Genomic DNA, 14098 nt, shown 5'->3' with positions numbered 1-14098 from the left:
AATGAAATACTTTTTTTCAAAACGACAGTAACCTGGTTGATTTGGGAAAATAAAATTACTAAAAAATATTTAGAAACTGCCTGAAACAAACACACTTATCGTCATAAACATGTATTATGGGTGGGCGGGGTTAGTTTACACTTTAATTAAGCATTAGTTAACACTTTTTACTCCAGTGAATATTACTATTAAAAAAAATATTTTTCTCTCTGGACACATGTGTTTTGATTTCTAAAAGCTATTGAACATTACTGAACAGTATAACTGCAGAGGAAATACATATCGACCTTTTGTGACCCTATAGCAGTGCATGTTTTAATAGTAAACAGGGAGAGATTTTATGTTAATTTGGAAGAAAAAAAAAACGTTCACATCTGTAGGTTTGTTTTTAATATGCATTATATGATATTAATTTGTTCATATATATATATATATATATATATATATATATATATATATATATATATATATATATATATATATAAACAACTGAATATAAACAACGTACAAAAAGCTGTATACAAACAGAGTATGCAATATCTGAATTTTTGTAAAGAGAATGTACTTAAAAAAAAATAAACTCTATATCCCTGTAAAGCTGTAACAAATATCAGAATTAATTTATTCATTGTTTTCTTGTTTGTCATGTGATGGCAAATCCCTAAGCTTTTATTTTCAAATCATATTTCAAATATATACATATAATCTCTTTCTTATCTGTATCATTTTCAGAACTCCTCAAGAAAAATAGTCCTTAAGAAACTCCTTAGGAAAAAAGTCAACATTCCTTTGGGTGTAATTGCTTTAGCGAATAAAACTGTGATTTTTCCAGTAAATACATTTCAGCTGCCTGAGAGAATACTGCGGAGGAAAGTGCAAATAAATCACATTGATATCAGCTCATTCCCATCCTTCCCAAATCAAAAGCAGCATGTTGTAGCACATTTCAGTTTTCACAGGGGGATGATAATCAGTTTCAAAAAAGAGGAAAAAAGAGTTGAGGCTCTAAGAAAATAATTCAACATTATACTTTAATTTAAGCTGTTTAGACCAAGTTTGCGCACTTTAAGCAGGTTAACTTAGAAATGTACATGAAAAAAATATTTATCACTTTTCTTAAGAATAAATCTGTGCCAATCATTGGGTCACATGACCTGTCTACAGCCAATTACACGGTTCAAGACTGAATAAATGGAGTACAAGGTCATGTTTTTGGCATCTCTTTACACGATTTTACATCATTCTGTGTCTCTATTTTCTCTAATACAATTATTGTGAAGAAGTGCAAATATAAGGAGAGTCTGTGGTTGGAAAGCACAGAACAGCCGAGGCATGCACAGAAAGATGTGAAGATACAGCTCAAACCACATGAAGCTGTTCTTCTGTTATTCATCAGAAGGAAATGTACAGTGTCATAGTCCAACATGGATCTCGTCTTTGTCAAACCCCAGTTTACCGGAGGTTTAAGTCATGTGGTAGTGTTGGGGGAAACCCTTCCAACTTGTCACTTAATACATCTGCATTAAAAAAAGGATGTGCAATATCTTGCTATATGTTACACTTTTTAAAGTAGCCATATAACAATTATTTATACAAAAATATTGTTATATACTATATATATATATATTACTAAAGAATAAAACTGACTTTCGTTCCAGAACTTTACATTCTTTATGGAGGTTCTGTGATGGTTCTGTTCCCGAAGAGCTTTAGCTTTTTCTGTGCCTTTCTTCTTCCTTCTCTCCTTTCATTTTGCCTTTTATCTGTCAAGATAAAACCGTAAATCCGTATAAGAAAGTGAATCATCTTTAAGTTATAAAATGTAGGCAGTGAAAAATATATGTTCTTTATTATGGATGTAAAGCATAAAAAATTCAGTTTGATCACTTCAATATGTCTGTCACATCTATACCCAGAGAGATATTTTTATTACACCATAACTTGACCTTGAAATTCTGCTGTGATGTTTTTGTGTAATGATGCATTGCTTTTGTTTTTCTGTTTTGAACATTTTGAAGTCAAAGAAAAAGGCTTTTTTTTTTCATTTATATTTGTATAATTTGGTTGGACAGAAATAACACTGATTTTGTCCATTAAAATCAACTGAAATTTTTTATTTTAAAGGAAATTAAGTATAAAATGGAATGACTATCCTCATCTTCAATTGGGAATGTGGATTAATCTAAATATATTGTTTAAATAAATTGATTAATTTAGCTCTATTTTGAAAATTTTTAAAATGTCTAAAATAAAGTCTCGAAATATTAATTTGTCACTAGTTATGTGAATTGTCTCAGAAAATACATTTTAATTGGGCAATTCCAATTCCAAGTTTTTCAAAGTTTTCTGAATACCTTGAACAAAGAGTTTATTAAAAATCAGATATGATCACCAGTACACACACACACACACACACACACACACACACTTAATTATGCTCTTTATAAAAGTAAAAGGAGCTGTTGACTTTCAGTGTCTTAGTTTTAATTCTACATGGGGAAAGCCAGTGTTTATTTTTTGCGTTAGTGGTCAATTTCTCGCTGTCATGCAATGGTCATGCAGCTTATAACCTGAGAATATTGTGTTATTGTTCATGTCTGGTTTGACTTTAAGATTCAAAATCAACAACAGAGGAGCTTCAGGGTGGCACATACTGTCATCCGGAGAAAAGAGCCGAAGAAAAAAAGTTCTGGAGCAAAAGCAGAACAAACAGTGTGCAGAGGTGGGTGTTTGAGTATTTATTTAACATTTTTGTGTGCTAAAGCCAAATCATAATACATGTTTGTCTTTTTAAAAAATGACATAATAAGAGCATAATAAAACTGGAGTAAACAGATATTATGGCTGGAGTTGTCCGTCTGGCAAGAATACCACTTTCTCCATTATTGTCCTGTTTTATCCTCTTGGATCTCTCCAATCTTTTTTATCTGTCTTCACTCTCTGTCCTGCTTTTTACATGCTTTGATTAAAGCTTCCTAACTTCTTCGTTTTCTCAGATTACGCACACACAAAGCACTAAAAGTCGATATTTACAGCCCTGCAGTCATCTGTTTTAACCTTACCCTCTAATCCTAGAACCAACATAGATCTCCATGTTAAGATCAGAGGTTTGTGTGTTATGATTTGGGCAGGTAAGTTTGGGTCACGTGTAGGGTCCAAACAGAAAACACTGGAAAATCTTCAGCTGTGAGCCGTTCTGAGATGTGCTGCCTGACTTTCATTAGCTCTCAGGGTTACATTTGCAGACAAGGAAACTTGAGAAGAAAGGCAATGATCTTGTGTTGATCTAGAGGACATCCTAGGACTAAATTAATTCATCAGGTTCTCATTGGTCACACCACATGTGAATCTTTGAGGTGTCAGCTTCAGAGACAAACCACAATGGTACTGATTGAGAACATCTGATGTGGATGGTAACAGTATATTTTGGTACTGTTTTTGAGCTGTCTTTCCTGTCTGAATTCTTATCTATGTGTGTGTGTGTGTGTGTGTGTGTGTGTGTGTGTATGAAAGAAGTATTTTATACTCACCAAAGCTACATTTATCTGTTCAGAAATACAGTAAGAATCAGTCATACTGTGAAGTACTGTATTATTACAATTTTAAAGAACTATTCTATGTGAATATATTTTAAAATGTAATTTATTCCTGTGACCAAAACTGAATTTTCAGCATCATTATGCCAGTCTTCAGTGTCACATGATTTTTCGGAAATCATTCTAATATACAAAATAATTAATATATACAGTTCATAAATATAACTCCTCTTTTCTTTTTCTTTTTTTGATGAATAGAACATTTTGAACAACATTTGAAACAGAAATCTGTAACACTGTAATGTCTTTACTGCTGTTTTGAATAATTTAATGCATCCTTGCTGAATTAAGGTACTAATTTCTAAAAAATAAAAATAAAATAAATAAATACAAAATTATTATTATTATTATTTTTTTTTTAGTCCAGTTGAAACAGCTGCAATTACTTATTTTTTCACTGCCATATAGAAAACAAGTTGATTGCATTGCGTTGTTGGATACAACAGTGTACTTCATGGTGCATGAAAGCAGAAAATGTGCATACTGTGCACCCACTGCATCCCATATTCTCTCAAAAACAGTACTTAGTATACCATTCTAAAGCATTTTCTCATTTAAAAATGACAGCAATGGAAATTCTAATGATAGAAATGGCTGTCATGCAGTGTTTCCATCACACATGGTTGCCATTCAGGGTGACTGAAGGTGACAGAGAAAATATCATGCTTCATTTTCTTAATGCCACCAGACATTTGATCTGCCAGTGACAACAAACAAGTGATTTCAAGTAGAGCATCAAATGGAAACAAAACACAAATTCCAGGATTTTTTTTTTTTTTTTTTTTTTTTTAATCTTTGTTTCATGTAATGTGAGAATTGTGTGAGCATCTACAAGAAAGATGATATAAAGAGGCTTAAAAATATGAATCACCTTTTGGACACCTCTTCTTAATCCTGCACTTTCTTCTCTCAGTCTGATGTGAACAGCCTGCGTCTGTTTCTTCAGGCGTGTTTCTGGACAGCTCACGGGTCCTGCTCTGCTGCCCCCATCTGACACCACAGCTCAGGCCGTTGTGCTGGCATGGGCTCCACTCACCCCAGAAAGCTACGCTACTGAACACACAGCCTTCTGGAGTACAAACAGATAAGTGAGATAAAGAGTCACAATTACCTTTTTTATTTTTTTCTGTATAGAAAACAAAAAAACAATTGTAACCTCATAATTCTAAGTAATAAAGCATAATTGCAAAATATAAAAGTCTTGCAATTCTTGGATTCTGTCTTTTAAATTGTAAGATAAATAGTCACAATTACCTTTCTTTAACCTCTATCTATCTGCTTATTTATTTTTATCCCGTGGCAGAAACTGGCTTCCATAGATTTGAAACAGTGTGTATTGTATAAAGCACTAGATACAGTAAAGAAATGTGATTTAACTTGACTTAATCTTGACTTTATTTATTTTTTAATCAAAGCTCCTGTGTGAGGCAGTAAGTCAAGTTTGTGCACAACATCAAGTTAATGGCATGTAAATACCCTGGTAAATGCAACCAGAAATTTTCCTCAAGACTATATCTGCTGCTTTTCATTGCATTACATGAGAAAACATCTTGATATAATTGTTCCAAATAAAACAAGACTTATAGGTTTCTTTCAGTATGCTAATGAGAGTTTAATGGCATCTACCCATAAAGAAGGTCTGACAACGAGTAAAGCACTTACCAACACAGTCTGTGGACTGTGGAAATGTGCCCTCTGGACAGTTTTTGAAGCATTTGCCTTTGAAGAGCAGATGTCCTCCCTTGCACTTAGTGCAGAAGTCTTTGCTGAAGCACCTCTCACACTCTGGAGCTTTGCATTCTGGGAGAAATAATTATGAGGATTATTTCTAGTTATATACAGTATAAGGTGTGTGGAATTGTTCCAGGCTTTCTCAAGATATCAAGATCTAAAAATATTAAATAATAAGGACATATTTTGAAACACTATATTATTATTATTATTATTATTAAGAGTTACTTAGTAATATTAGCAAGAATGTTAAATAAAGTATTAATATGAAATAGATATGAAATAAACACACAATATAATAATAAAGAAATACAACATTTCCAAGAGGTTTGGACATGTAGATGATGATTATTGTGTACTTGTTTAATATTAACTATTGTCTCGGATGGACTCACTCATGCAGCGGTTGAGATCTTTGCCTCGGAGGCCGAAGTGTCCGGAGGGGCAGGAATAAAGACAAGAGCCGTAGTGACTCATGCCATCTCTGTTCAGGAACAGGAAGAGGCGCTCAGAGCAGCGCAGGCAGCCGTTTTCCTTCGAACACTCCAGACAGCTGCTGCAGTCCTCTGAAAACATTTCAAATCATTATTACCAAACATCGCAAGGGAGCGTGTCTAAGACTGCACACTGGGATTTAAGTGCAGTCACATTATCTGACACATTACACTTTCTGCATTTGAGGGTTTTGAGATGACAAAGGCTATGAGCCCGTATGTCATCACTTTGACTGCTTGAAAAGAACCTGGCTTTTTTCTGTCACCTAACCTAAATACCTAAAGTATAGTGTGCATTTTAGCAATGCAGTACATATATACATTTTGATGTGTGCATTATCATGATTAATTGTGATAAATGATGCAATCAGACTTAAGAATTCCTCTTGGTGGATGGTAAATGGACTGCATTTATATAGCGATTTCAACAGACCACATGGCCATCCAAAGCGCTTTACAATTTGCCTCACATTCACCCATTCACACACACATTCACGGCGGTGTCTGCCATACAAGGCGCCATCCAGCTCGTCGGGAGCAGCTGGGGTTAGGTGTCTTGCTCAAGGACACCTCGACACTTAGTCAGGTGGAGCCGGGGATCGAACCACCAACCTTCCGGTTTGTAGACAACCTACATGAACCACTGAGCCACTGTCACCCCATGGATGATATCTCGAAACAAGACTTTTAGAGAGACTCATCTATTTTTCTTTTATTTTACCTTTATTTTTACAGGCAAGTCATTAAGGACAGGTTCTTATTTAAAATGGTGGCCTGACAAGTGGAATAACCAATTAGGGAAAGGGAAGTAGGGCTAAAATAATTACAGAACTTTAGAAATATATACAGGTTAGAAAATATACATGAATAGGATTTAAAACATCAAACATCATCAATCTATGTTTTGCAGAGCATTCCAGTCGTGAGCGGCAGCAGATTGAAAAGATGCAAGACCAAACGCAGAGTTGGTTTTGGGAATGCTTAGTTGAAGATGAAGTGAGGACCGGGTGTTATATGTGACAGGCTCTGGCTGCAGCAGGTGACCTAAGCAAGGAGGTGAGTGGCCGAGAAGGGTCTTGTAAATGAAGGCGAACCAGTGAATTTTAAGCCGATTGTGAAGGTAGTGCCAGTTAACAGATGAATATAGAGCACAGTGGTGTGTATTGAAGGGTGCATTTGTGGGAAACCTGACTTGAGCAACCACACAGAAGTCCTACAGATTTGAGCTCCAACCCTAATCAAAACATCTGAACCAGTAAAATCAAGGTGTTCAGGGGTACTTGATAATTACAGTCAGGTTGTAGCAGGGTTGGAACTGAAGTCTGTAGGACGGTTGCTCTCCAGTAGCAGGGTTGGAGATCCCTGCCCTAGAATATAGTCCTGATGGTGCCACACATGGCAGCCGAGGTGCTTCGCTCTCCAGTTCTTTTAGTTTGTTTTTCCTGTTTTTTGTTTTGCATACTCAATCAGTTTCACCAGGGATGAACTGATGAACATTCGGCAGAACATACCACAAAGTCTCCTACCGGTAAGGATTTCTCACACTCTGCTGCTCTGTGTTTCACGGAAACCTGGTTGAATGACGCCATTCCAGACAATGTGCTCCATCTGGCTGGCTTTCAGCTGTTTAGAGCAGATTGCGACGCAGAATCAACGGGGAAATCAGGTGGCGGCAAGACATGCTTTTACATCAATGAAAGGTGGTGTACAGATGTAACTGTGTTAAAGAAGATGCTGTCCTGATCTAGAAGAGCTCTTCATTAACTGTTCTATTCGCCGCGGGAGTTTCACTCTTTCATTCTCATGAGAGTCTGGCTTTGCAAAAACTCGCTTATCAGGTCACAGAGATGGAGCACCCAATAATTCTCAGGGATTTGAATAAAGCAAATATTTCCTGTGAACTGACAAAATACATGTCACATGCAACAGCTAGTGAGAATTGGAAATTGATGTCAAACAGCCTCTCTCAGGACCTGAATTGGGACAATCACACTGACTCTATCGTTAAAAAAGCCCAACAAAGGTTGTACTTCCTTTGCCTGCTGAGGAAGTTCAACCTGCCACGTGAGCTTCTGAAACCGTTTTATTCAGCCGTCATTGAGTCTGTCCTGTGCACTTCAGTAACTGTCTGGTTTGGTTTAGCTACAAAATCAGACATCAGAAGATTACAGAGAACGGTTCAGACTGCTGAAAGGATTATCGGTGCTCCCCTGCCCACCCTTCAAGAACTGTATACATCCCTTTTTGAACTTTTGCCATCTTGCCGGCGCTTCAGAGCCACAAATACCAGCACAGTCATGCACAAGAACAGTCTTTTCCCTCAGGCAATCTACCTCATGAACAGTTAAATGTTCCCCACTTTATGCAATAAAAAATTTGCAATAACCTTATTTATTTGTTAGCACCTCGATCAGTACATCCCTGCATCTCACTCTATTCTATTCCATTTTATCATCTATAGCACAGGTGTTCATACAATTTATTTATATTTCAATATTTGTCTATTTATATTTACATATGTGTATTTATTTTTATTTTCTGGTCTGTGTGTTGTTGTCTCTGTGTACTGGAAGCTTATGTCACTAAAACAAATTCCTTGCATGCGCAAGCATACTTGGCAATAAAACTCTTTCTGATTCTGATTAAGAATTCCTCCTGGTGGATGATATTTAGAAAGCAGAATGTCAGAGAGACTCATCTGACTTGAGCAACCACCTAGCAATCACCCAGAACACCCTAGAAACCACGTAGCAACACCCAGCATTTGCATGGGTATGTATATTGCACGGTTAATCAGGTTTAGGCCCATGGAAAATCAAAATAACTTGTTATGTACAAATCTTAAAACTGGTGCATGCAAAATATATATTTCATTTAAACTTTGAAAATACATAATATATTACTAAATATGCATTTTGCTTATGGCTACTTTTTGTTTTGTTCCACCTTCTATACAACTATCAAGTACACATTTAAAACCATTAGGGACAACAACAACTGAAGTCCATTGGATAAAGGTCAGGGCCTTTAAATAAAGTAACTGGTTCAATCCCTTCAAAAAAAGAGATGAGCCCTTGATCAAAACATGTAACCCTGGACTGCTCCATGATGAGCTGGTTGTTGTAATAATTCAGCTGTATAAAAGCATCTGCCAAATAACTGTTTACTCTCTCTCTCATTCTTTTTCTTTTCAAAAATGTGTTCTTAATATATAGAGTGCATGCATGTGTATATCTGACTAATTCCAAAGACTGGAGATTGAAGCCTCTTGTCTGTGTGTGTTGTGTCACTGGAGAGGGTCTGCAGGGGGGAGATGGGAGGAAACTGCCAGATGGTTCTTATCTTCATGTCCTTCATTAGGGAAATAAAGAGAGACACCACTGTCTTAAAAAGACATCGGTGAGCCAAACCGAGATACTTCCGCTGCGTTCTCATCAATATATTGTTCCCTATTTTCTGCATGGATGTCAATCAAATGAAATTGAGAAAATATGGGGAAAGATACAAATAAGAAATGAGAGCCAGATACTTCTATAATGCTTATGTGCTCAAATTGAGAAATGTTTTTTCTGGTCTGTATATCTGTATTCTAAAGTTTTTGTGTTTTGTTTTTTAATAATTGGTTAGTTACATAAAAAAATACATTGAAAATGAGGGTTTCAAACAATTTTGCAGTAACATTTCTTTGCATATGTGGTTTTACTAGATGCTTTGTGACTATTCTAGAAAATCAGTGGTAAATAAACAGACTGATCTTGGCACAGCGCATTAAGATTTATTACCAAATGGTATATGTCAGTCTCGTTCTGCGTAAAATATGCACATAGTATATGATCCACATGGATACATCATGGATAAGACATTACATGTGTTGACTTTACAACTGTTAATCTATATTAGATAAAAACAATATTATTTTTTTCTAATACAATTTTTCAGACTCAATGTAACACTACTCATTCTGGGAAAGTTATGCATGTAATGTTTCACACTTCACTGTTTCCGTCACTGAGTCAACATCTGTTTTAAAGCATATTTAATTTGTTATAAAATATAATAACAAACATATGACATTATATACAACTACTAGTACTTGATAAAGTGTCATTCCAAAATCAACACAAGCACAAGTTATATACAACTAATCCCCTGGATGAACCCTAAATGAACCTTTCGAGACAAAGTTTTCATGCAGGATGAACTGAAGCCTTAATTGTTGTAAAAACAAAATGCCTAGGATACAGCAGCACTAAATTGCAACAAACACCACCAGTAACAGAAACTGTCCTGCTCCATCATTTCATCTTGCTGTATCGAATTATTTCCAGAGGGTGAAAAAATATGCACTATAACTCACTACTGCCTCTGTATCTATACAGTATCACTATACTCCCCAAATGGCATTTAGCCCCAAATACACATTGATTCAGATATTTAAAAAATCTAAATAAAAAACTCTTTGCAAGCTAAAATATAATGGTTGCCAAGTAATGTATAAGTCCTCACATTGTTATAGAATTCAGCTAATAATCACATACCTCTACACTCTTTTTGTATATTCACATAAATAACAGCTTAATAAATGGCTTTGAGTCAGGCTCATCCAATCCGATTTGAGAGTTGGAACTATACATTGCATTTATGTAAACAAGCAGTATTTTGGTTTTGGTATATGTACTGAAAGTACCATGGTAGCACATAAAGAAATACTCGAAAGAATACCATGGTACACTCTCTGAAAAAAAAGATACAAGAGAGGTCACTGGGATGGTACCTTTGAAAAAAGTACACCTTTAGACCTTACTTACCTCTAAAGTGTACATAGTAGTAACTAAATGGCATATTTTAGTACCTTTTGAAAAAGTACCTCTCCAGTGATAACTTTAGTATCTTTTAGCTGAGTGTACATGTCCATAAACTATAGTGTTTGGTACTTTTCTTAATGTCAGGTATTCTGCAAAAAAAGAAAAAATAATAATAATAATAAAAAAAACATTATAATTAATAAGCAGACATGAAACACAAAAGATAAAAAAAAAAAAAAATTTCTTACCGCTTCGTTTTCTCGCAGCTAACGTCAAATTAAGTGTCTGACAAACAAGGGAGAGGAGAGCCAAAAGTTGCAAATGCATCTGGACAAGCAACAGGTTCCGTAACATCTGCCTGAAAGACTGCCTCAGAAAGAGAGACAGCCTCCTCTCTGTCTCATGGAAACTCGTGGTTAACAGCCTGATGCTCACCCTGCCTACATCACCTGATCTCCACAAACATCTGTCCAATTTACCTTTCAGCTGTTGAGTAATTGTGCTCATTTCAGGATCTCATTTTGCGTGTATTCCACCTTTAATATCACATACCTGAGGCTAAACTCAAATCTTGACCTTTTTGTCAACCCACAATCCTTAGCCTAACTATTTCATCCCTCCATATTTAGATGGTTTAGAAGAGGTTTATTTTTCCAAAGACAGTGGAATACAGATTTTTTGGTTTGCTGTGGTTGTGGTGCCCTGGATCGTGCAGATCTCCTTCCTGTTCTCCGGAGCTCTGAGGACTGAGTTGTTTATTTTATTATATAAAGTTGAGGGTATCATTAAAGATCTGTGGGGGTGGAGGGGGGGGGGGGGTGAGTGTATATGTATGAAATACATCTTGTGCTTTCCATCTGCAGTTTTTCATGGGGCTGTCTTAACAAACAGCAAATGTTTTACAAAAATGCAGGAATTAGACTGAAAATTTAGCAGCTGTTAACAGACAAACCAGTTAAAACAGCTTTCATTGGGTTTTTGGCTACTGTTGCTTCCAAATATTAGGAGGACGGCTGTTTAACATGTTTTAAAACAAGTGCATTTATTGAACAATTCTTGCTTTTTTACATCAAAATGTAAACATGATAAATTATTGATATGTAATGTACATTAAACATTAATGTACATGTATAGTACTTTGAAATATACTATAGTACTATATTCATGTACTATAATATATTTACTTTACAGAATACCATGGCACTATTGGTATACATAAAAATAAAAAAACATGTTAGTATCATAGTACATTTTGATACATTTTTATAAGTGATTTCACATGATAGCACTTACTAATCAAGTACCAAAAAGAACTGTGGTGTACTATGGTACCATGATGCTATTGCATGAAAGAGATACTATAATACTAAAATTCATGTACCATGGTATTTTGTATGGTACTCCAACAGGTCCATTAAATAAAAGACAAAAAAAAAAAAAAGTTTTTGTAAGCAATGTAAATTGTACGGTACATGAATATGGTAAACATTCAGTCCTGTGGTGTCACAGTAAAAATAATCAAACATATACCATGGTATATTTCAATATTATCTGATACTGCAACTGTACCATGGTATAGGTGAGACATTCATCAACTGAAATTACGTATCATTCGAGATCAACCAAAACCTTGTGTCAAGCACGCAACCATATCACAAAAAATGTAAGGTTGTGAACTCTCAAATCGACTCTGTGTTTGATAACCAGGCTGAAAGTGCATGGAGGGGGGATAGACATCCCACTAAATACACACCAGATGCGGTGGGTAAGATACTGGCCGTTCAGAGGCACGCCATGAGGCAGTGACACTACACATCTCCGTTGCGCTTTCTTCCAATCAGTGTAACTCCACTGGATTCAAAGCTCGCCGTCAGCCCTGGGTCTGTTGTGATGTCGGAGAACCCACTACCCTGCTGGTTCTGGTTTGTTGGATTGTCTCTCTGGTTTCCTTTGAGGCTGTTATGGATGTACTGAGAGGGACTGCTCTCCTCCATGACCCTGAAGTGCTTGGTACTCAATCTAATCTGAGGATAAAGACACAGACATACAGATACATAACTATATTACATACCATTCTTTTTTTCAAAATGGTTTTTAGATTTTAGCATACCAATTCACATCTTTAAGGAGTCAACTCACTTTTCCCTTTACCATTTCATTTGATAGAGATCATGTTTTACATAGGACTGCCATAACGCATGGATTAATTTAAAAGAGAATTCATCCAGAAATGAAAACTGTCATTATTTACTCAACCTCATGTTGTTTCAATTCCCGCAGGATTAAACAAAATCAGATGTTTTGGAGAAATGCACAGCTCTTCACCATGAAATGAATGCTTATTGTGACCTAGGATTGTATGGACAAAAAAAGCTTCAAAAGGAACCAAATGCTATATAAGTGAAATATCTTATATGCACAAACGTCACAATATGTAATTAAAAAAAATAAAACTAATTCCCATTAAGAGAAAAAAAAAAAAAATTCTTATTAAAACGTATTCATTAGTTCACCTTAAAACACAGACATACTGATGACTGAAACCAAAAGTTTTGGCAGGGACATACTTTTTGTGTTTTGCAAAGTTTGCTGCTTCAGTATTTCCAGATTATTTTCCCACGTTTCTATGGTATACTGAAAAACAAATAAGCATATACATTTTAAAGGCTTTTATTGGCAAAAAGAAAAATGTCAATATTTTGTTTTCATAACCTCTGCAATTCACTCTGACTCGCTGGATATTAGCTTTTGGGCCATGGGCATCCATTCTCTAGTCCATTCTTCTCAGTGTTAATGACAATTTGTGGGCTTCTGCTTGTCCACTCACCTTTTGAGGACTGACCACAGGTTCTCTATGGGATTGAGATCTGGGGAGTTTACAGGTTCCAAAATTTAAATATAATGATCTTCGAGCCTCTTCTTTATCACTCGTGCTTTGTGACATGGTGCTCCATCATGCTGGAAAATGCACGGATCATCACCAAATTTCTCATTGATCGTTGGAAGAAGTCCCTCTTGCTGGGTGTTTTGATACCATTCTTTATTTGTGGCAGTGTTTTTGGGCAGAATCATGAGAGAGCCCACTCCCTTGGATGAAAAGCAACCCCACACACGAATGGTCTCAGGATGCTTCACTGTTGGCACGTCACAGGACTCATGGTAGCGTTCACCTTTTCTTCTCTGAACAATCTTTTTTTTTTGTGTCCTAAACAGTTGAAAGGCAGCTTCATCAGAGAAAATAACTTCGCTCCAGTCTTCTGCTGTCCAATCCTTGTATTCAGAATTTCAGTCTGTCCTTGATGTTTTTCTTGAAGAGAAGTGGTTTCTTTGCAGCCCTTCTTGACACCAAGCCTTGGCCTCACTGCGTGTGCAGATGCTCTCACATCAATCTGCTGCTATTCCTGAGCGAGCTCTGCACTGGTTCTGACATGATTCTGTTGCTGACTCCTCGAGGAGATGGTCCAAACACTTA

General features: G+C 36.0%; 1 protein-coding gene across 1 annotated transcript; it reads right to left on the bottom strand.

Moving 5' to 3' along the window:
* Nucleotides 1–1317: 1317 nt before the first annotated feature.
* Nucleotides 1318–10953, bottom strand: LOC128015199 (R-spondin-2-like). Its single transcript, XM_052598863.1, has 5 exons — nucleotides 10875–10953; nucleotides 5723–5893; nucleotides 5259–5396; nucleotides 4468–4665; nucleotides 1318–1763 (listed from the first exon to the last, which is right to left on the bottom strand). The coding sequence occupies exons 1-5, from the start codon at nucleotides 10951–10953 to the stop codon at nucleotides 1672–1674; spliced, it is 678 nt and encodes a 225-aa protein (XP_052454823.1). The 3' UTR covers nucleotides 1318–1671.
* Nucleotides 10954–14098: the final 3145 nt, after the last annotated feature.

This window comes from Carassius gibelio, chromosome A6 (assembly GCF_023724105.1).
Source record: "Carassius gibelio isolate Cgi1373 ecotype wild population from Czech Republic chromosome A6, carGib1.2-hapl.c, whole genome shotgun sequence".
NCBI lineage: Eukaryota > Metazoa > Chordata > Actinopteri > Cypriniformes > Cyprinidae > Carassius > Carassius gibelio.
Note: the sequence above shows the minus strand (reverse complement) of the source record. Positions and strands in the feature narration are given on the sequence as shown.

Excerpts from the sequence above, each read along its gene's own strand:
- LOC128015199 (XM_052598863.1), bottom strand. The coding sequence starts at position 10,953 with ATGCATTTGCAACTTTTGGCTCTCCTCTCCCTTGTTTGTCAGACACTT. Across the intron at positions 5,397-5,722 it reads AGATCTCAACCGCTGCATGA|AATGCAAAGCTCCAGAGTGT; the intron begins GTGAGTCCATCC and ends TATTTCTCCCAG. Across the intron at positions 1,764-4,467 it reads TAAGAAGAGGTGTCCAAAAG|ATAAAAGGCAAAATGAAAGG; the intron begins GTGATTCATATT and ends TTATCTTGACAG.